Raw genomic sequence first — 22,887 nt, 5'->3', positions numbered from 1 at the left:
TCAATAAATGGGTTTGAGTTGAGGAAATCACCATTGCAAGCCCTACTTTCATGATATCATATGACTGTAGCGTAAACTCTTTACATTTTCCATCAAATTTCACCCGAAAAGCAAAACTTTTTGCGAGTAGTGTATATATATTTTTTCCCTGAAGATGTTGGAAGCATCCATTTCAGTTTCTGCTCTTTTGGAAGTAATGACCACCAATTAATCTGGCTGACTAGGCAGAGATGCAAGGTTATTAAGGCACTGTTATGAGCACGTAGCGTCCTCGTCCTCGCACGCGTTTTAAGACTCCTGGTTGTTTGGCTTTTAAAGTCTCGTGGCTGGCTTCTGGTATAACAACATGTAAGAGTCACACAGCAACCTGCGAACTAGTTCAGACGCCTGGGAGGGGTTCGACCGAGCCAGCTCCTCCTCCGACTGGGACAGGAAGTCGCCCAACTCGGGACAAGCCCGGATCTCAGGAATGTTGTAGCCGCGTTGATCGTCACCTGTGAGAAAGAGATGCCTCGAGATTACACACCCGCTCCAGAAGAGATAAAGGCCAGTCATAGACGTCACACGGTGGCTTCGCTCACATAATATGAGGCTGCCTTATCAGAAAATACAGGCAGTCATGCGTAACCACTTTATAGAAGAACCAAAACACGGGTTTGCACGAAGGTCAGCTCAGAGATACTTAGTTGGTAATTCTATGCCACTAACGGGAGAGAATATTTCCTGCCCAGGCCAAGAAACGACCCAATAAAACAAGCAGAAATCGATCTTACCACATCTGTCTGCCATGCTGTCAAAGAAGAGCCAGGAGTGAGGATCAGGGCTGTACTTGACAAAGGACACATAGTGGCTGGTTTGGATGCAGAGCACAGCAAACAGCTGCATCACGTGCCTGGGCACAGGGGTTTCAGAGGCCACGTCTGCTGGCACTGCTAGAGCTTTGGGGGAGTGACCCTGCCTCGAGGGGTGGGTGTGCATCTTGAGAGAAGAATAAAGTCACGTTTTACACCTTTAAAGTTTTGGTCAGTGAGAAACCTGACATCTAAAAGCAGCCATGTGGCGTACCTGTGTGTTGCAGGTGGCACAGTACTGCTTTATTCTCCCTGGCTGCAGTTTGCGATCCGGTAGACACTGAAGACACTCGTACTCTGCCAAATGCCCACAGACGAAGCATTCCCTTGGAGCTGTTGGGGAGAAGTGGTGATCTGTAAGCATCTTTCCACACACATCCTACAGGATTTAAATAAATAAAAGTCAACTATGTGTGTTGCTCACAGTTGTAGAGCAGATCTGTGATGTCCAGCTCAGTGGAAGGAATTATGTGGGGAAACATCTTGTACTTGTTTCCAAAGCGTGGCATCTGAACCATTAGACAGGACGGCATCTGAAGAGCAAATAGGATAGGCAATTACATGACTGTACAGGGGCCATCGACCCCCCCTTATTTAAGACACACTCACCTCTTCAAACTTGAGGTCACCTGACAGGCAGGAGGCGTCCATCAGCTGTTGGACGGTGGGCATCGGTCCCATCTGTTCTTTTTCCAGAAAGATCTGGAAGGTGTAGGCGCCCTGAGATGTTTCTTGTCTCGATCTAAAATGGAGCAGAATTCCAGTGACTTTAACTTTACACGGTGAAATAGGACGGGATATTTTATACATGATGGCTGAAGATCTTACCTGAGCTTCAGCAGAGGTTCCATGCAAAGCACTTTCTGAAAGAGGACGCTGATGAACTCCTCTGGGTCTGCAGTGAAGGTGAAGCAAATAAAAAGATACACCGCTGGTCAGTCATGTTATGTGGCGATGACTAAACACCTTCAAGTGCAATGTATATTTGTAACCATCGAGTTGCAACATATACCTTTTTCCTCTGTTCGGAAGGTGTCGCATCCGAGCTGTGTGCGGAAATTCATCACACTCTGGGCGGGCACAAACCCGTGTCTGAAATAAATACATCAGCTATCAGTGAGCAAACAGAGAAAGTCACACACTGGAATAGCTGCACACACAAAAGCATTCAGGAGCAAACACAAAGTCACGCCCTTTTAAAAGGTGAGAAAGTCTCCAGCACGTGCACTCTTTAGTGGTAACTGGTGTATGCAAATACCCATGTCATGAAGACAGAGTGTACTTGTGAAATGTCATAATGTTCCTGGTTTTGCAGACTGGATGATAATGCAAGGAGAGAAAAACAAACCGTCTTCAAGACGGTAAAATACCTGCGCAAACGGTTAACGATTTTCCTGAGGGCGCAGGTTATGGGTCGCTCCGCGTCAGCAGGCATTTGGCAGATATTATCCAGGGTCACGGAGCAGGAGCCGAACAAACTGCAGAGAGAAAACCGTGCTGTTTTATCAACTCACCATTCACCATTCATTATACACCAGCTCCTCCAAACAAGAATGACTTTAGATGTGAGGGATTTAAGTCACTCTGAATGCCCTGAGAGGGCGTTGAACTGGTTTTACCTAAAGAGTGTGGCGTCAAGGTAGCAGGAGTTGATGTGACCCTGAATCCCCTTCATTCTTCCCACTAACAGAGACAACACCTCGGATTCAGGGATAGGAGGCGCATCCTCTTCTGGGTCCTCAAACAGAGGAACTGAAAACAACATATACAGATCTTAAGGGGCGTGTTAGCATACGTCAGCCTCCATTATGTTAATTATTCGGCAACAGCTTCTCAGGCTTGAACACCGTCTAACTGGACAATCAAATAGGTCACCATGAATAACGATTAACCTGCTTTAAAAACAGGAAGTTCACAGGACTTTCAGAAAAGTCCCATTAATAAAAAAGACTGCCACAAACCATGCATTCTTTCAGCAGCAATGGACTTCATTTTGTCTGCACTAAAACTTGCCAGAGGCCTAAGGGTGTGCAAATGAAGTCAGAACGGGTTTTTTCCTCTTAGTGTGAAACTTCAGCAGAATTCCTCAACACTGATTCTGTGAGGTTATGCAAATCACAAAAGGACAGGTATTGAGAGGAATGAAAAGCATTCTTCCTGAAGGCTTCATTTGCATATTGACATATGGTCTGTGTGTCTGGTTCTCAACAGAGGAAAAGGCTCCAGGGGGTCATGAAGGCAGCGCAGAAAACCACCGGCTGCCCTCTTCCCTCCTCTGGACGAACTGCACAGCTCCCGCTGCCTTAAAAAAGCTAAATCCGTCCTGCAGGACTCATCACACCCCGGCCACAAACTGTTTGAACTACTGCCATCAGGCAGGAGATACAGGTCTATGAAAACAAGAACAAACAGACTACAAAACAGTTTATATCCAACAGCCATAACCTCACTAAATGTTGCTACCAGAGCATACTTGTGTTGTGTATCACATCTGTGTAGGCACATTTATAAATGTGAATGTTTGTGTGGGTGTGTCTTATGTGTTTTTTTAGTGTACTTAGTTGATTAGTTTTTATTTATTTATTTATACGTACTATCTCAATGTGATGTTTTTGCACTGAACAAGGACTGCACTTAATTTCGTTGTACTTGTTACAATGACAATAAAGATATTCTAATAAAACACTGGTCTCCAGATCAATAGTTCAGAGTTTAAGTAAGGTCCTGGAAAGAATTTAAACTTTGTGTAATGTATAACTCCACACCACAGTTCAGGGTCAATCTGAAAAAAAAAAAAAGGATTTTAAAAAAAGGGACAGTTCAGCCCTTAATGATCACTTAGTGACTCTACGGCACTCGGCTTGTGAAAAACAACAGGAATGTCTCGTTCAAAGATCATGACCCAGCTACTCAAGATAAAGCCACAGACCTTGGTGAGTAATCGGGTCATGGTTTTTTAAAAAGAGACATTGCTGTTGAGTTTTTCAGATGTATCTGGAAGCATATATGGAGAGAAGGAACACATCTCCTCCACCGATATCTCCAAAACTAGGCAACTAAACAATACTGTATATTGATAAAAAGTACTGCAGGTAGAAGGGAAAATGTGTATTTTGGATTTTCGCATCGACTGTCCCTTTAAATCAAAGTAAAGCTCATTTTAATGATGTTTTATACACACTGTGTACGTTTGAATTGCTCGTGCATGCCTGTCCAACCACACTGTGAGAACCTACTAACCTAGTGGCGTGGCTGTGGTTTTGTTGTCCTCCTGTTCTGCAGACGAGTAGAGGAACCTGCTATCAGGGCTGCACTTTGTGACTGGCACAAACAAAGCTCTGCCCACCTTGCAGGTGAAATACCTCTGGCTGCCGTACTTCCCATCCGAGCAGCCGTTGACCTCGTAGTCCTAAAACGATGCAGAACCACAATCAGCTATGAGGTAGACGCCCAGAGCAGAACAGGAAACACAACTGTACAAATTCACCCACCAATTCGATGCCGGCCCATTCTTCAGCCTTGCCTGCGGGAACCCCCAACCACTGGACGACCCCGTACACTGTGATCCCCGTGTTGGAAATCACCTCCACCATGGATCCCACCTCCAAAGAGACACGAGATGTGCTCGAACTCTGGCTCTGAGTGACGCTCGGCTCCGCGGGGTTCTCCCTCACTCGTTGTGCACGAGATCGTATATTGGGCATGGAGTTGATGCGCGTCACCTCTCTTCTGTTTAGGCCTGTGGAGAGGTGTGGAGGGTTAGAAAGTCATAAGACACATTTTTTTGTTTTTCACTCGTCACGTCAGATTGACCTCCAGCGAACACATCACAGGTCTACATGGCGGTATGCAGACAGCTCAGAGTTCACTATGTGCCAAAACGCCACGACCATGTGACAAATCTGCTGTCTCACATTCCAGAGCAACAGGACCAGTTTTTCCAGTTGTTTACTGGGACCGCTTCTTCTACACTCCCTCTCGAGTCACCTGTTCTCAGAGTACTTTCAATGACCCCGTTTAATTCTCTAAAAAACCACCACCAGGTATGTCATGGTTCAGAAAGGCCACATGTTGACTCTGACATGTGACCACTTCACTCACCTCCACATTGGCCATCTTTCCAGTGCAGCCCGAGGGGAACGGAGTAGGATGGGACCACCTGGACGATGTCTGCCGCGCTGAAGAGGGGCAGAGGAGCTGGTTTCTTGGATGACAAATTGTTATCGCTGTCCTATAAGGAAGACAAGGAAAACAGACACGCTCTTATATACTGGGTACATTTTGCACTAATAACATGAGGGTTGTTATATTTGTGTGTGCGATTCTCAGGATTCTGAGGAACCTGATCGTTATCCCCGACACCCACACCCCTGACCCTGCAAATTAATTCACCCACCACGAATTCCACCTCGAAGCCGAGCATGTGCAGGTCGTCCTTGTCCTCCTTCCTCCCGATCTGCATCAGGTTCTTCACCAGCCCCGGCAGGTGTCCCTTCTTGTGCCTCACCACCACCAGGTCGTCCTGCACCAGCTCACAGATGGCCGAGAACAGCTGCGGGTTGCACAGTATCTCCAGGCGTTTGCTGGCGGAGGAAACGAAGAGCAGCAGCTGGGCCTGGTGGCGGGTGAGCGGGTACGTGTCCTCCCTCCTCACCACGCATCCGCTCTTGGGGCTCCCCGCGTTGCTGCCCCCGCTGTACAGCATCCCCATCAGCTCCCCGGGCTGCACCTCGGACTCCACCCTCCCGATGCATCCTCGGCAGAAGCCTTTCCTCGACTTCCCGCGTATCACCACGAAAAACTTATCCTTTAATACGGTTTTGGACTCCATAGCCCCGACAATATGGTCTGTCGAAGTAGTTAATGTGCTTGCAGGAGCGGACAACCTGTTGCAATACACACAGGATCTCATTAGTGAGGTTAGAAAGTTGGGAAAAACTTTACATTTATGACAATTTAACAGCGTGTCATTGAAAATACAAAGGCAGTGGCATGAAATTAGCTGATAGTCTACAATTGTAAGAACCTTGAATCATTTAATACAGTTTGGAAAGGACTCAACACATGTAATAAACCCTGTAACGTTGACTAAACCCATTTCTACTGAACAAGAGTAGGTTTTCTATTCTTTGAAAGAAGGTTCTGGTAGTTCACCTCTTGTGGGGTTATGTGTGTACACACTAAATAGCTAACATAGAGGTTTATTTACTGTGTACACACAAATATAACCATTACCAAACCCGCCTCGGGTCATGGCTCAACACAAGGTTACATGAACTCCCCTCTAGTCAGTTGAACGTGAAGGATATGTTGGATGAGGTTAAAAAACCGGAAGCAAGTCCAGTTGTCTATAAAGTATTTAAATACTTAATAGGCCTACTTTTTTTTTTTTTTTTTTTTAAGAAAATAGCAACCTGGCGTACTTACTATTTTTTTCTGTTGTTTTTTTTGGTCAACAGCAATTACTCCGCGACCGGTTCCACCGCAGATGAAACACTCATTAATTTCCCCCCCAAAATAAGCAGGTGACAGTGAGATGGACGGGTCCGCTCCTCTTCTCTTTACTCGGGAGGTGTGATGACCTGCGTGCGCTTTTATACTGAACTGCACGTGACCGGCGACGCCCACGTGGCGGCTCCAAACGCCCCGCCTTCAAAGCTTTCACGAGGTTTCCACAACAATACATGCCTGCACAGTTGATAAGCAGGGAGCATATTGTGATTATATCTTTGAACTTCAAAGTGGACGCTATGTCACATGCCAATGATTCAGCTAATTATATATATATATATATATATATATATATATCAGAATAAATCAGAATAAACATATCAGAATAAAGTTGTATGAAGACAAGTGTTGTTTTGGCTTCATGGTCATCTTCTAAAACACACAGGGGCGGGTCACAATATCTTGACACTACACTGGATTATTACTTGAGTAGCTGCCAAAGAAAGTAAAAAAACACAGTCAGCAGCTATTAAGAAAATTAAGTTATTTTTTGAGTGACATGTTTGTCTGCCGCCTTAAAATGTGACACCGCTGGTATGCGTGTCTGACAGGATCTTGACTTCACATCAGCTTTACATAACAGTCATCATTTTCAGCATGCGAATGCAGCCTCAACCAGCTTAAAGCCTCTGTCTGTTGTTTTTCAAAGCACATTAAAAATAACAGCATCTCAATCATGATGGGATTATTCCTTTAATCATGTTTTATACATAGATTGTTGGAGGACTGACCTCATGTCTGGTGATCACAATAACATAAGAGTATCAAACACAATGCAACAGTAACGTATACAGATATTACTATTCATCATATGCTCTTGGAACATATTTCTGAAAATGATGACGAGCCCTGGAGAACTATAATAACCTATGAAATAACTAAAGTTCTGCTATGTCTGTAATAACATCGTTGATCCTCAGGATCCCACGGACGACAGCGTTCACCCTCCGAACCACGTGGACCTTTTCATGCACAAACTCCATACTCTCTTCTGGAAACTCAGCTGAGGAGGGAGATTGAGGAAAAAATAAAGTGATTCATGTGAACAGATGACTGATAATAATAATAATAGCAATAAACTTACAGTCAACAAGAAGTCTTCTCAGGGAGAGGCTGCCATTTTTCTCTCCATGGAATGACAGCGTGCTGACCAACACCTAAAAGCATACAAATAGACTGTGAAACCTATTAAAACCTAACATTCAATCAGAATCCAAACCTTTATCATGTAAAGTGATCGAACCTGAGTGAGCACATTCAAACCCTGTGGTCCACCTGAGCTGCTAAGTGCCATGTAGATCCCACATTTATGCCACACTGGCACCACCATCGTGGGCATGAGGAATGGGAGGAGCCTCTTTCCTGGCTGGACGCCGGTTTTCTGTCGCACAAATAATCCATATTTAAAAGAAAAGTACTTTGAAACAGATTATTTTTTGTTGTTTTCCATTGGGTGAAATTGCTGATTCCTCATGTCGTGCACCTGGTTGACTGTGACTGACCCTCGGGTTTCGTTTGACCAGGAGAAGTCAAGGGCGAGGCTGTTGAGAAGAACACCTGACCGTGTAACGATCCTGCTCCCGAATGGCGTGCCTAAGGAACTGAGATCACGAAGACGAGATAAGAGGAAAGAATGTCAGCGTGCCCAGCAGCACATACCACACATATCCTGTCAGCAGTCTAACCCCCATCACCTTGCAAACGACACCATGAGGCCATCCGGTCCCATGACCACTACCTGCCCAGCCATCGGATCTGTGCGTAGGGAGTGGTGCTGGGGTGGAGAGCTTTGAGACGAGGTGTTCTTCTGGAGAAGCACTTCGGCTTCACTCTTACTTCAGCAAGAGCAGAGAGAGGATTATGCTGTATTCTGATTGGTTAGGGGTCAATTATGACACAGAAGAAGTGACACGGAAGTGTGAAAATGTTATGACATATGATTGGTATCAGTTAAATAACAGCTGAAATGCTCAGTTGATTAATGGAGTTATTCGTTACTTGAATTGTTTTACAAGAACTTTTCTCTGGTTCCAGCTCTTCCAATGTTTTTAAAATTATATTTACTCTAACTAATAGGATACAAGACATTTTGATACTTTCTGATATTTCCTTCCATCCATCCTTCCTACCCTGATCCTATTCAGAGTAAATCCTGCTCAGGGTCACGCTGGGGTCTCCAGATGATCCCAGCTGACATTGGGCGAGGGTCACCAGTCTATCACAGGGCCCACATGTAGAGACAGACAACCATTCACGCTCACATTCACACCTACAGGTAACGTAGAGTGATCAATTAACCTATCCTGCATGTCTTTGTGAGGCAATAATCATTAGTTGCATTGCTTTTCACAATTGTGATCCCTCAATGTAGTTTACCTCAGCATGTCAGAGAGCAGATCGGCCACTGAAGAGTTATATTTAGGGTCACTCAAACCACTGGCTACAGCCAAAGCTCCTTTCACGGCCTTAACAGGGAGAATACATCATTCTTATGTAAGTATGTCCATTCAAACAGGGGTGCAGTTTATGAATAATGTTGTGAAATGTAAGCTTTCCATTCCAGTACCTCAGCAACCCAGTGGTGCGTTTGATTTACTGTGTTATTGTTCCCATTGACTTGAAGGGCCTCCAAAAGTTTGAGCGCCGATATCAACGCTGCACCAGCAGATGGAGGAGGAGGAACCTGAATAATTAAATCTAAAAAGACAAGAGTAACACAATATGGATCAAAAGTAGAGCCCGATATATCGTAGGCCGATATTATGGGCCGATATTAGTCATTTTCCAAACTATCGGTATCAGCATTTATAATGGCCGATAAATTAATATTTTAAAAATAAAATAAAACGGATTGTTCTTGTTGGAAGTTATATTTATGAAGCTTACCAAGTCTTTTAATACTGGTAACTTTGGGTTTGGTTGTTGTTGTTTTTGTGTTTTTGTTCAAAGGACTTTAAGTTTTATATCTTCAGTTTGTATTTTTATACATTTTATTTATCAGAACTTTAATATATTTCGATGTTCCGTTGACAATAAAATAAAGTTTATTTTTAAACTGCATTATCATATTATTTTAGTGAAGACTCATAAATAACTACAAATAACTATGTTAGGGAAATATGTTAATGTTTTGTTACGCGTTTCTGAAATAAAAAAAATTAAACAAATATCGGCCGATATATCGGAATATCGGATTTTTACATAAACAAACATTTGTATCGGTATCGGCCTTCAAAATCCTTTATCAGTCGGGCTCTAATAAAAGGTGTCAGGAGCACATTTTAGCTAGTCTGGTGTTGAAGTCATACCGTTGTAAAGTCCTTCTGCTGGCTGCTCCACTTGTACGCTGTAGTTACTGATGTCGTCTCTGCTCAGGACCCCTCCATGTGTTCGCACCTTGAAATAAAAACAAACGCAGGTTCATCACTGAAATAATTCACCCATTGTTGATGTGTTGACTGCCATTCACCTCATCCTCCATCTCTTGTGAGACGCTCCCATCGTAGAACCTGGACAGACCAGCCTGGAGGACTCCAGCCAGACTGGACATCCTCAGAAATGATCCAGGGAGCAGAGCGTGGCCCCCTGGGAGGAACATGTCCCTGAAACGCTGCGACAGCTGCTCACCTTTAACCTTTGATATAGCATTAGCTGCAGAATCACACAGACGAGTCACGTCGTCCCTCGGGTGACGTCAGTAAGTGGTTGAAGTGAAACAAATACATGATGATTTGACTCACCGAGACTGAAAGAGACATTGAAACCTTCCTCGGCGACAGCGGAGGCTCTGGTGACCACATCCTCCCACGACAGCCTGCAGAGATTTTGCGGTAAGACGTTTTGATTTAAGGGAAGGAGAAACTCAACAACAAATCACTTTATCTTCACCTCCCATACAAGCCGTGAGCACGGTGTAACCCTCTGAGGAGACCTGGCACTCCCACCTTCAGACCCGCCTGAAAGGATGTAACATGACGTCATGATAATATAATAAAGTGATTCATGGCAATCCCCCTCCTGCACCATAACCTTACCTTTACTTCCCAAACATTTTGCAGCATCTCCTCTTTGAGCATTTTAGGTGCAGTTCCCTGAAAATTAATCACCCTGGTTTGATTCGTATGGACGTCGTGGACCAGCATCACCCCACCTCTACAGAGAGAGAATTAATTTGACATCATGGTGCATATTTTAGAGCGAGCATATCAACAGTAGGTCAGTTACATACCCACCAACACCTGACACATGTGGATGCACAACCCCCAAACACAGGGCTGCAGTGACGGCTGCATCCACGCTGGATCCTCGGTCATGAAGGACCCTGTGGCCGAGGGCAGTGCAGCGCTCATCATCCGACACCACCACGCCTTTCACAAATCCCTGAGAAGGGGTCGCCATGAGGACAAATAATGCACTTGTACTTGTATTCCATATTGCATTACATACCAGACTTTTCCACAGGTAAACATGCAGGATCAAAGCAACGGTCACGACGACGGCGAAGGTGATGGTTACAGCGTAGACACTTGAGAGTGCATGCCGGTCGGAGGAGTCCTGGTCCGTGGCTTTGAGGCCAGACAGGCTTCCCTCAGACAAACGTGGGCTACCAGAGGCCAGCTGTTTCAGAGGGATCTCCTTTGGGAGATGACTGACGTCTGTCAGCAGCGAGGAAACAAAGTCAGTAAAGTTTTCAGGCCCCCAAGGTAAACCATTTACACTTTAATCATCCTCTCACCACGGTTTTTATTCAAGTCCCAGCTGAAGTCACTCGAGCCATCAGCCAATTGAGGTGAATCTGTGCAAGTATTGTAGCTGAAGGCCAGCTGCTTGTTGAGTTTTGTTTCGGGAGAACAATCCATCCTCACCGTTGTCACTCACAGACTAAGTCAAAACAATTCAAGAACGCAGCCCTCCTGATTGTAAAGGTCCATAACCTGCAGCCCCTCCCTCAGCTGAACATGTAATCCAACACAGCAGGTCCAATTACCTCCCAACCAATGAGAGCTCAACATCCCTCTCACTGTGAGCAGCCATTTAGACATTAGAGTTTGAGGAATAAATAACAGCTCCAGCTACAAAGTTGTGTTTTTTTTATTGCTGTATAAAAAAAGGTTTTAAACCAGTTACATACATACAAATAAATGCACGTCGATACACAAAGTTCAGCACTTTTTTTGCACACATTATGCATCGGCTGAACTCATCCACATGCACACAAACGAGAAAACATGTCTCATTTCATGAGGAGAACGTCTTCATTTCAAAATGGATATACAGTACAAGTCTATATATAGAGTGTAGCTGCCTGTTGTGATGGGTTACATCAATATAAGATGTATAGCTTAATGTGTGTATACGTGTGCATTGGAGTATAAAGTGTAACACGTGGGAGATTATTCCTGGTTTTCCTGTTGTACAACCAGAGCCTCAGTGGCTGAGATGGCGATGTCCCGGCTGTTGGAGGTGGAAGTTGTGATGGTGGACTCCTTGGCGAACGCGGTTCTGGCGCTCAATGGCGTGACGAGACATGTGGTGAGGGTCCGCCCGGGTCTTCGCCTTCTGGACGCAGGTCAACTGCGTCGCTTCTACCAAGGCTTTGGGCAGAGAGGCGGCGCCTGCCATAGCTTGACTCGTGCTGCTGCTGCTGCTTTGATGACATGTGGGCTCTGGATCTGAAACCCTGGAGGGAAACATAAGCATAATCATCAATACAAATGTGTGTAAAAAGTAATGGGAATAAAGTCACCCTTTGACTGTTTGAAGTCGGTCATTGTTTTTTTGAGTAAATCACCTGACGTCACTTTCCATGACGGTGTCTCCGTGGAAGCTGGATGGGTGGGTGTCGGTCAGCGCTGCACCCTCATCCTCTGCTGGACCGGCCTCTGAGGACACAAGCAAAATATGACGCTTCCTTACATCATCTTGTACCAGCCGATTTCAACCGATAACACCATGACATCCATCAATCAATCAATCGGTAACTTCACGGAAGAATGCCGATGAAGCAGGCGCTCAAATCAACACAGTCATATTAGATTATGTGAATATTCTGGCTCTCGTATGAACATAAATATATTATATTTAGCGTTCTCAGTGACTGACCTTGATGACTCACAACAAGCCACCCTTCTTCCACCACTTCACCAGACTTGACGTCCTCCAGGGTCTCCTCCACTCCCCCAAAAAGCAGACGGGTGATCGTTTTGAACATTTTCTCTTTGTCTTTGTTGTTGTTGTTGTTGTTTTTTGTCCTCTCTTCCTTCCCTTCTTTGTTCAGTAGAAACCTGTTTCTGCTAAAAACAAGAAAACCACTGCCTCAGAGAGTCACATGCATGTTTTGCAGCATCATTGCCACTTTCTGCTATAATCCCTCTCTGACTGAGACACATCCTTCATTAGTATTTTTTTTCAAAACTCAAGCAATCTAGGTCAGCTGACTGGGACGTCCAATGACATTTCTTTTAAATACAGTGCTATGAATGATGATGCCCACTCCCCCCCAGAATTTCATTGTTAGGGTCCATCTGGCTCCAGATATGTGGGGGAGGGGCTCCTTTTAACAAACGTCTTGTCAGAGCCTGGCTTGAACCTTTCATTGGACTCCATATAGAGCCATTTAACTCCATTCATAATTCAATACATGCATGCACTGGTGTTATTTTGCCATTGTGTTGCGCTTTCACTCGCTGTCATGCAATAATGTACACATAAATAAACATATACATATAATTCGAGGTATTTGGGGTCACTATGCTGTAATATGACGCGTATGACGGCTGCACCCGAACTAACCGGACAGTGTGCAGCACACGTCATCCAAACACGAATCTATCTCTAGTGTAAACGCCGATGTTATCGGTTCGCGTATTGATCATCACACGTACAGCCGTGGATGTCCGTGGATGGGCTGCAGCCTACGTCATCCTTACCTGCCGTCGGTGAGGTCAGCGGCGGACCACGGCGGACTGTCTGCGATCACAGGTACGGTGTTTCGTTTCGTCGCCGATGAAATCCCGTAACTGGAAGACTGGTTCTCCTCCCGTATTTCAAATCTCCAACCGATCACGGACAACAGAAGCCCCGCCCACCGGCAGTAGCCCACCAATCGGAGGACGCGGACTGAGCATGCGCGTTGATTTGACTCTTTTAACTGTCAAAAGTTGATTGTTGGTGGTTGTTTGTCTACCTTCATAATTACTGAATAATCCAGTGATGATGCCGCCTTGCCTGTTTAAAGCGCTCGTGACGAAGGCGGAAGTTGGCACCGAGGTGTTCATCCGATGATTGCACTACAATTAATTGTAGTTAATTAACTTAATTGAGCGGAAAAGATTCTCCCGGTAAAATCAGGACAAATGCATTGGGGCGTGTCTTTCTGATATGTATGTGTTGTGTTTTTAGGGCAGAGCGCCTCAAAAAGTCAACACTGGTGACTCTTTGTCTCCCCCTAGTGGTTTAATCACTCAACAATGGGGACCTCCTTCACTTCATACATAGTAGCAGACCTGCTGAGTTAAATCTAACTCTGAGTAGGACTATCTCAGTATGAGTGATGATGCTCCATAAAAACATGACACTTTACATTCAATAAGACAGCAAATCACGGCAAAAGACACAACCATAACCACAAAGCAACATGTCAGCGCACGTGTTAAGTTGCTTTGGGCTATGCTGGGGGGGAGGGGGGGTGGGAGTATGGTGACACAAGACAAACAAATAAAAACATCAGCCCGAGACAAATAACCCTTCACTTTCTGGCCCTAAGGCTGTATCAGTTTCACTGAGTCACTGTGAAGCAGGTACACCAAAAACTTCAGGTTTCTCTTCATGACTGTATGATCTTTGATTAGTTGTATATATTTCTTATTTGTATTGTGTTATTGAAATGGAAAGGGTGTTATTGAAATGGAAAGGGTGTCAGTGTAATTTGGATTGAGTTTGCTGTTGTACTCTATGATCTGGAGCGTTACGTTAAAAGTACAAAGTCATATAAGTCCTGTTTATCTGCTGTGCCGCCCTACAAAGGCAAAATGCAGTAACTAAACATTTGGTCAAAATTGAGTTGAAACAGGAATTGGACTTTGTGACATCTGGTTTATTTTGTGTATTTTGACTTGAATTATGTTCCATTTCTGAAAAAAAGAGTGTCAAAGTAGCTTGGTATGTTATCCCAAGGTAGCAAACACTCAAACAGAACCAAACAGCCAACTACCTGAAGAAAAAAAACATGGTCGACCTGGCAAATGTCAACAGAATGGTAACAAAGAAGGAAAGTAAGAAAATATGACAAATGATAGCATTATATAACCTAGCAATCAATTTGTTATATAGCTGAGAATGACACACACACACACACACACACACACACACACACACACACACATACACACACACACACACACACACACACACACAGTTTTAGACTATTTTGAGCACATTTAGATTGTAGAAACTGCACTTTGCCTTTGAAATACCAATATATTTGTTTGAGATCAGCCCCAAGGCAGAGTGCCGTATCTGCATTTTTGAGGTCATAGGTCAGATCAGTGGTCGCGGTTCTTATCCATAAAAAGAAGGCATTACCACTAATCTATCTACAACATATTTGGCTGGACAGTTGGAAACTTTGAAGGCATTTTTCCGGCACCATGGCTTTGTAGGGCAGTATAGCAGGGTACTGTTCAGAAAGCTAAGGGAACAGTTATGGTTACAATATCTGACACTCCAGATATTCAATTCAATTTTATTTATAGTGTCATATCACAACAGAAGTCAGGACAGTTAACACATTAAGCAGGACTAGAATACACTCAAGATTTACAGAGTTAATACATTTTCAAAGTCCCAGCATCACCCGGGGGCATAACAGCGACAATGGTGAGAAAAAACTGCCTTAATAGGATTTGGTGTTGGTAGTATAGTAGTAGTAGCATTAACAGTAGTGGTGGCATTAACAGAAGTATAGTATCAACAGTAGTAATCCATGGCAGCAGGCACAGCCACGCCGAGATGGATCCATCCCAACCATATTACATGTTTTTACCTCAAACATTATATACTTCTTACCCTGGAGATCAAATAAATAACTCCCTGCTGCCGTCTGTCCATGCACTGTATGAGCATAGATGCATTTGGTTTATTTGTAACTCATTGAACAGACCCGTGCTATAACATCCCATCCAAAACTATTATTGCTGCTGTATTCTTTACATAATGATTGCTTGGACAAAGGTGACCTATTGATTTGTGCTGCAGCTGATTGAATAACTGGAGGTCTGTGGGGACAGAGGCGACGTGCAGCCTCATGTCAGTCACCTGTCATTCCACACAACGCTCTCATTGACTGGGCACCTCCGTAACAGCGCCACCCAGCGTCCACTGGCCGCGACCAGGCGGGGATATATCATCCCTTTCGTCCAGAAGATGGCGCAGTTACCCCACTGACGTTGTCATACTTGTTATGTAGCTTTATTTACGCGTTTTATTGAATATAAATTAAGTTTACAGCACCTTTAATTAAGCATCTTCTCCTGAACAACGCACTGGGAATGGTACTTTAGTAGAAACAGTGAAGGAAACGCTGACTGAGTGTATAAGAGGTGAGGTGAACGAGGTGAAATGGAGGTTTTGAATGCATCATATGTAGACCTACAGGCTGGAACAGTGGAGTAGAAACAGTACTTTCATGCTGTGGAATAAAGTTGTTCTCCACATTGCCAGGTAATCTACGCATGCGTAACTGGATAGAACGTGTGCCACTCACTTACTCCTAGTCTTATTCTAATTATAATAATAACGCGCCACTGTTTCTTCACCTCTTCCCGTCTGAGGGTCAAACACCGACGGGTTCCCGTGTGCAAACGCAGCGAGGCTCGTGTTTTTGTTGTTGTAAAGTGCGTGAAGGAGCACGAAGGCTTCATCCTGCGCACTTGAGCGGTGATACGGGAGGTGGGGAGGTGGGGAGGGCCCTCGGGGCGAGCACACCCCTACCGCCTAGTGTCAGAGTATTTCAGAACAGAGGCCAGTATTTAGTCATTCTGCATGAAAGCTGCACGCGCGCGTCTCCTCGAGTCCTCTTCAACTCCTGGACTATCGGGAGATATTTCTCTTGTTTTCCCTGCGGATCCGAGGAAACCCCCCCACGACTTGATTTAACCGTCTCCCTCCTCGTGAAACTGTGCGTCGGGACCGCGGGACACTTTTTACGCACGGCTCTTCCAACACTCGCCGGGACAATGCCTCGATCTTTCTTGGTCAAAAAGTACTTCGCGAAGCAAAAGCCGAACTACAGTGAACTGGAATGTCAGAATGGTGAGGTTTTTTTTGTTTGTTTTATTGTTTAATGATTTATAAAAGCTAGAGTGTTTCCACCTGTTGTGTCAAGTAGTTTGTTTTAAGTTAAATGTACCTACATTATTTGGGTTGAAACACTGTGGAACGCTTGTTGTGCCCGGTTCAACTACCAACCCGGCTACTCCCCGTTCAAGTCGGGGCCCGTTAGACGCATTCCCCCCCTTTCTGCAAGCAGACAGAGCTTCATTCATGTTACAAGCCCTTGTGAATACGTGGGAGGAAACGGCCCATGAAACCTTGTCATGTCTCCAGTTTTATGCTGAGAAAACACGAATAAATGGCTCGTTTCGGTGTACGTTAAGCCACATTTCAAAAATGATGAATTAGAATATCATTGTTCTATCAGTTTTATCACTTTTGTTGTGTACTTTCTCATACTGGCTGATGTTCCAACCATCTTCTCCCTTCCGTGTCAGACGCCTCACTGGAGAGGTATCCTCTGGCTGAGCTGTCACCAGGGGACAACACCTCCTGCTTCACAACAGGTCTGGTGTGGGACCTGAGTGTCCTGCCCGCCCTCTACCTGCCCGCCTCCCAAACAGAGCCCTCCGCCACCCCGGGGCCCCTGGACCTCAGCTCCCCCTCCAGCCTCAGCAGCAGCGCCAGCAGTTGCGGCGAGGAGGATGAAGGACGCACCTCCGACCCCCCCAGCCCCGAACCCGTACACACGTATGCCCCCCGCCAGCGGATGAAATGCACCGGCGTCATGCCCCACATCAGCGCCCCCGAGGAGGAGGAGGAGAGGGAGGCCCCCGCCACGGCGGCGAGGCCGGCCTTCCTCTGCAAACACTGCCCCAAAGAGTACACAAGCCTCGGGGCCCTGAAGATGCACATCCGCTCACACACCCTGCCCTGTGTGTGCACCACCTGTGGAAAGGCCTTCTCCAGGCCGTGGCTGCTGCGCGGCCACATCCGCACACACACAGGTATGTCTGCAATATCACAACACGCTTACTTTGTTGTTGTTGGACGAAAATCCAGTTGGGTGTTGTTGTAAAAGCTGTGAATCTACACTTGAGTTGACTTCATCAGCCAGGGCCGTGATGTAAGGGAGCAGGATATCCATGACAATCAATTTGATGAGCTCAACACTTGATCAGCAGACAGACCATCACATGGGGAAGCACTCATTGTGTTTAATGCCCCGGCAACAATGAGCCGTCAGCTAATTATCTTATCACGGCTGCTGGGGGGACACAGCAGATTGGGGACACGGGGGTGACAAAGGGTTTAAAGAATTGCTGAAGGCTATCACCAAAGCACTTTGTACCTGCAGCGACTTGTTAGCGTGCTAATCTCATTTGCCTGTGATTGAATCATGTGAGGTGTTAATGGACAGTGCCTTATGTTATGTGACGTTTTCCCCTCCTCTGTCCAGGTGAGCGGCCCTTCTCCTGCCCCCACTGCAACCGGGCCTTCGCCGACCGCTCCAACCTGCGGGCTCACCTGCAGACCCACGCCGAGGTGAAGAAGTACCAGTGCGGCGTCTGCTCTCGCACCTTCAGCCGCATGTCACTGCTGCAGAAACACAGCTCCTCCGGCTGCTGCTCCTCCACAGCGTGAGACGCCGCAGAGAGACAGAGGGTAACCCAGTCAGAGCTCAGGGCGGTGGAGGGGCCCCGCGGTCGCGGGGAGAGGGGGTCTACACGAGCCCAGCTGGTCCCGTTGACGCCCTGTGAGGCCACAAAGAGCATGAAGTGGCCTTCTTTAAGAGACCTGGAGCCAATCAAGCCTCATTATGGATCTGACTTTACGAGCCTTTTAGCTTCCCTGCTCTGAGGGGGAAAAAACATCCAAGGAGCACATTTTTTTTTTAGAGGTCTTGAGGCCGGACCAAATCTGAACACTCACTTGATATCAGCCCCCTTTGTTGCTATTGTGCCCATTCCAAAGACCAAATATCTAGTGAACTCATTGGGGTTAAGAGGTGTTCTCTCCTGTCTCTGTCCTGGTGCCGGCCAGCTCAGGATCATAGCCTAGACACAGCTGCTGAGAGGTAGGGGTGCGTGGGTGGAATAAATCTCTCAGCGTGCTTCAAAACACACACACACACACACACACACACAGTCACACACACAAAAAAAAGCAAATGCACACCCAGCTGTCCCTGGTACTGTGGTGTAGATAGACGAGGTGCTAACAGGTGCTACAGCCATGACCTTCGCCGGCTGATAGCAGGTGACTTCCACTGCCCTTGGTTTGCTTAAGAAAAAAGAGGAAGCATGTCATCACAAAAGAATGGCATCAGTTAGTCTTTTTTTCACCAGTGAGGATCATTTTTAAGCCGCTATTTTGTCTACATCCAAAACCATCTCTTTAATCTGACGATCGTCAGAGATAGGAAAAAAAAAAGCCATGCTGTCTGCTATTTTCCAAAGAAGCTTCACTTTGCAGCGCCGCCGCTGCAACGTGGATGGCGATGCAAGCCATGCACTCAAGGTTACCACAGTGTTAATAATACCAGCCAAAGCCATATTTTGTAACTTAAATGCCTTGAAATCGTGTTGCCTATGAAACCAGAAATGTGCCTTTTTTTTACCTCAGTATTTGTGGATTTAAAATAAACATTGATTGCAGTATTAGTCGGAAATTTTTTCGCCAAACGGTTTGAAATGCGAGAAGGCTGGGACCAAAGATTTTTAAGGTTTACACCATGGAGACATGGTTGACTAATATGTGATCGCAACCCTGTAAATGGACAGTGCAAAGATGAATTTTGAATTTTCCTAAACAATTTTTATGGCAGTGTTTTTATAGTGCAATGTGCAGATAATGTGTTTTTGTCAATTTTGTACAATGCTTTGTGTGTTCACTTCTATTTCTTCTATGTTGTAACTGATAATTTTCATTCAATAAAGTAATTTATGTTTATTAAAAAAAATGTGCTCTGTCATTTGCAGTAGCATTTAAAAAAAAAACAACCTGTGGACATGGGCGCAGTCAACGTTAGTTATAAAAGGTGTGTTTATCATTAACAGGGAGACTTCCATTCAGCATCTTGTTATTGGGTGTGGCGAGGGAACTGACCATGATGGTTGATTGCAGATGTGCAGGTGAACAAGCGATCGCACCTGCTTCCAGTTTGCACCTGCCAGCGACGTTTCCACCGTCACTGTGCAAACACTGCCGCATGTGTGAGTGTGAGTGTTTGCCCGACTGTTAAAAGAGAACTTGAACGTGAAGGTCAACTTCTGTTTTCAATCAATCCCAGGGTTTAACGATGAATTCATAGGTGCTCACTACAGCTCTTAGGTGGACTCCAAGTGAGCCCCATCCAGTGTGTGTGTGTGTGTGGGGGTATTTCTGTTTCCTCATCAGGGAGAGTACAACATTCTCCTCTTCCTCTGCCTAGACAGTGAGTCAGAGTCTGCAGACTAGAGCTGGAGGTTCCCATGGTCCCTCTCAGTCAGTCAGACCACTAGTCAGTTAGCTGGTTGGTGTGCGTGGGCTGAGTGAGGTAAGCTGTTCCACGACAAAGTTCCTTATTTCCTACTGAGTCAGGGAAATGTGCTCACGTCCACTGCAGCATGTAGCAGTGACTCACACTCAACCAAATAGCTTATACACATTTCCCCCCCCTCCAAAAAAAACATCTGTGCCCAAACACCAGCCAGGTGGAACTAATGTGAGCGTCGCTGATTGTGGGTCCTTTAGCTAAATATGTCTTTCGCCCAGGATGCTCTTGGATGAAAGGGCTATTAAAATCTCAGCTGTTGGAGGTTAGCTCAGGACTATTTTGATGATGTCAGCTGGTATGTCCTGAGGTGAGGGTGTTAGCACCGCTAGCGACGCTAACTGAAACAAGGCACCTCGTTTAGACTTTACTATATTGTAAAGTCTGCTTGTGTTTGATGACTTTTGTTGTCTTTTTTTTTGGTAACACTTTAGATTAGGGAACACATATTAACCATGAACTAGTTTCTTATTAGCTTATTCTTATTAAGTGGTTTACAACTCCCTAACTCACTATCAATAAGCAGCGATTAGGAAATTATTGATGGAAAACTCTCACAGTAGTTGCAGAATATGATCATGCAGAATAAGGCATTATAGGTGATTTATAATGGCTTAAAAACAGCCAAAATGCTACTAATATGCATGCTAATAAGAAACTAGTTCATGGTTAATATGTGTTCCCTAATCTAAAGTTATTTTTTTATGTTTTTTTTTAATTTATTCTATAGATCTCAGCACATCTGGCCTTCTTCTTTCTATTCTTACACGGTCACCGTTACCACAGAAGCTGCACGGCCGCATTTGGCCAGTAAAAACCTGAAACATCCCAATCTTTGCTGCATCACAAGTTACTGTACTTATCCTGGCCTTTTTATAGAGAAAAGAAAACACAACATGCTCCCCTCCGTGTTCCTCGGGGAGAGTGGAGGGCCTGAAATCTGAGAGCGTTTTCCTGCTGTGTGCTTTACAGTGCCAGAGCACTCACTGTAATTTACCAAAAGTGGCTGCTATTTATGCCATAACGCATGTGTTTAACATTCCTGAACCCCACTGTGTTTGTGTATTCCTCGCTCTCTCACTCGCTTGCTCTCTCCGACTCACTCTCTTGCCTGCCTCTACGACTGTATTTCTATTTGTGTGTGTGTGTGTGTGTGTGTGTGTGTGTGTGTGTGTGTGTGTGTGTGTGTGTGTGTGTGTGTGTGTGTGTAGTGAGTGTGTGTGTGTAGTGAGTGGAAACGGTCCCTACAGAGCCGCAGCCCTTTCCCTCTTCACAGAAGGATCATCTCTCCCCCTCTGAGACAAGGCCGACAGGAAGTGGGAGTTTACATTGGCCTACTTTACCCAAAAAAAGCAGCCTGGGTGGAGGAGCTGTGGAGCTGTTTCTGTTGCTCGCTGCCGCCGCCGCTGCTGCACTTTGCCACGAACAGCACCATGTCCCATCCCCCAATCAGCTGTCCCACCCATGCCTGCTCTTCACGCCAAGTTTTCGGGGTGGAGTTGGGTGGCCAGGAACTATAGAGTGGCCTTCGGTGCAGCAGCAGCAGCAGCAGCAGCAGTTAGGGCTCACGGCCTGGGAGACAGGAAGGAGCTGTCAGCATCTCATAAACAGGACTCATCCTGCACTCATGAGAGAGAAGACCTGGAGAAAATGCTCCCAGGAAAAGGCCTTCAGACGCTTTAAAGCCAGACTGTGGTCCAGTCTTGTGGACACTGAATATGCACCTCATCCCCTGAGTCACAGCCATCTGATAATAAGCTGTTAGTCAGCAGCAGCACAGCCAAAGCATTGCCATTGCAATCTGGGGGCATGGAAGCATCGGATAGAAAGCCAGGCCATTTTGATAGCAACGAAGCTACCACTCAATCCTCAGCTGTACTCCCCAAGCACCTCTCACCTCATGTACTACTTCCTTGGCCTCCTCCAACAAGATTAGCACCTCTCTATGTCTGTCACCTTGCTCGAGAGCACTTCATTACTCTCAGTGTGTCAAGAAGTTTCCCCCCTATATAAGTTTGGCGGGACATCCTTCCGCAATGGTGTCTCACTCTTAACAGAGAGCTCAGAGCGCTGATGGAAATGTGAGAATGCAGAGCTAATGCATCTCGGCCGAGTTGCAAACTCGACACGACCGCTGCATCTGGTAAATAAGGAGACCAACAGCAGTAACACCACAAGTATGCTTAATGATGGATATGATCAGGCTGTGGAGCTGCCTCAGGGCTGGATCGGAGAAGTGGTTGGGTGGGTTTGGGGATGGGGGTAGGGGGTGCGTATTAAAGAGTAATGAATCACACACTCAGTCACAGGGTCGCCGGCTATGAATGTGCTCTCTGTTGGTTTTCCTGGAGCCTGGAGTTTACTAACTGATGACGCAGGCTGGACTTGATCAGAGACATGTGTTGCTGCGGACTCGATGCCAGTGAGAAGCATAGCAAGAGAGAGGAGGAGGAGGGGGGGGGGAGGTAGAAGGATGGATGGCGCCTGAGCTCTCTGCTTTTCCTCTGTGTGTCCTTCTGGGCATTGCCTCACACTGGTGCGACTGGAGAGGAGAAGGAGGGAGAAAGTAAAGCTGACTTCTACCCTGGGACAGGAAACAGGAGAATCTCAGAGAGTATCCTGACCCAGCTTTCTTAACGGTCGCTACTCCCAAATTCTTGAGTGGCATCTCAGCGAGCAGCACTGCTGCTGAACATAAAAGCAACCAAAACGGATCTT

At 45.7% G+C, this 22,887-nt stretch overlaps 4 protein-coding genes across 4 annotated transcripts; 1 reads left to right on the top strand and 3 right to left on the bottom strand.

Moving 5' to 3' along the window:
- Nucleotides 1-160: 160 nt before the first annotated feature.
- On the bottom strand, nucleotides 161-6,407 carry cyld2 (cylindromatosis (turban tumor syndrome) 2). Its single transcript, XM_084028344.1, has 14 exons — nucleotides 6,279-6,407; nucleotides 5,248-5,737; nucleotides 4,953-5,082; nucleotides 4,343-4,590; nucleotides 4,092-4,260; nucleotides 2,471-2,603; nucleotides 2,222-2,329; nucleotides 1,864-1,943; nucleotides 1,680-1,746; nucleotides 1,461-1,593; nucleotides 1,276-1,384; nucleotides 1,066-1,184; nucleotides 774-978; nucleotides 161-494 (listed from the first exon to the last, which is right to left on the bottom strand). The coding sequence occupies exons 2-14, from the start codon at nucleotides 5,680-5,682 to the stop codon at nucleotides 313-315; spliced, it is 2,118 nt and encodes a 705-aa protein (XP_083884470.1). The 5' UTR covers nucleotides 5,683-5,737; nucleotides 6,279-6,407; the 3' UTR covers nucleotides 161-312.
- A 704-nt stretch (nucleotides 6,408-7,111) lies between these two features.
- On the bottom strand, nucleotides 7,112-11,221 carry LOC311027375 (glutathione hydrolase 7-like; the record flags this gene model as incomplete). Its single annotated transcript, XM_084031383.1, has 16 exons — nucleotides 7,112-7,176; nucleotides 7,207-7,365; nucleotides 7,447-7,519; nucleotides 7,606-7,743; nucleotides 7,846-7,963; nucleotides 8,057-8,197; nucleotides 8,739-8,827; nucleotides 8,929-9,059; nucleotides 9,671-9,758; nucleotides 9,832-10,013; nucleotides 10,103-10,176; nucleotides 10,251-10,318; nucleotides 10,397-10,514; nucleotides 10,591-10,742; nucleotides 10,809-11,017; nucleotides 11,098-11,221. The coding sequence occupies 15 exons, from the start codon at nucleotides 11,219-11,221 to the stop codon at nucleotides 7,241-7,243; spliced, it is 1,830 nt and encodes a 609-aa protein (XP_083887509.1). The 3' UTR covers nucleotides 7,112-7,176; nucleotides 7,207-7,240.
- Nucleotides 11,201-13,412, bottom strand: tp53inp2a (tumor protein p53 inducible nuclear protein 2a). Its single transcript, XM_084027467.1, has 4 exons — nucleotides 13,292-13,412; nucleotides 12,465-12,655; nucleotides 12,154-12,244; nucleotides 11,201-12,042 (listed from the first exon to the last, which is right to left on the bottom strand). The coding sequence occupies exons 2-4, from the start codon at nucleotides 12,571-12,573 to the stop codon at nucleotides 11,790-11,792; spliced, it is 453 nt and encodes a 150-aa protein (XP_083883593.1). The 5' UTR covers nucleotides 12,574-12,655; nucleotides 13,292-13,412; the 3' UTR covers nucleotides 11,201-11,789.
- A 2,974-nt stretch (nucleotides 13,413-16,386) lies between these two features.
- Nucleotides 16,387-19,596, top strand: snai1a (snail family zinc finger 1a). The gene is made up of 3 exons (XM_084022642.1): nucleotides 16,387-16,673; nucleotides 17,132-17,641; nucleotides 18,094-19,596. Exons 1-3 carry the CDS (start codon nucleotides 16,598-16,600, stop codon nucleotides 18,276-18,278), a joined length of 771 nt encoding a protein of 256 aa, XP_083878768.1. The 5' UTR covers nucleotides 16,387-16,597; the 3' UTR covers nucleotides 18,279-19,596.
- Nucleotides 19,597-22,887: the final 3,291 nt, after the last annotated feature.

Source organism: Eutrigla gurnardus (genome assembly GCF_963514095.1).
Source record: "Eutrigla gurnardus genome assembly, chromosome: 2".
Classification (NCBI taxonomy): domain Eukaryota; kingdom Metazoa; phylum Chordata; class Actinopteri; order Perciformes; family Triglidae; genus Eutrigla; species Eutrigla gurnardus.
Note: the sequence above shows the minus strand (reverse complement) of the source record. Positions and strands in the feature narration are given on the sequence as shown.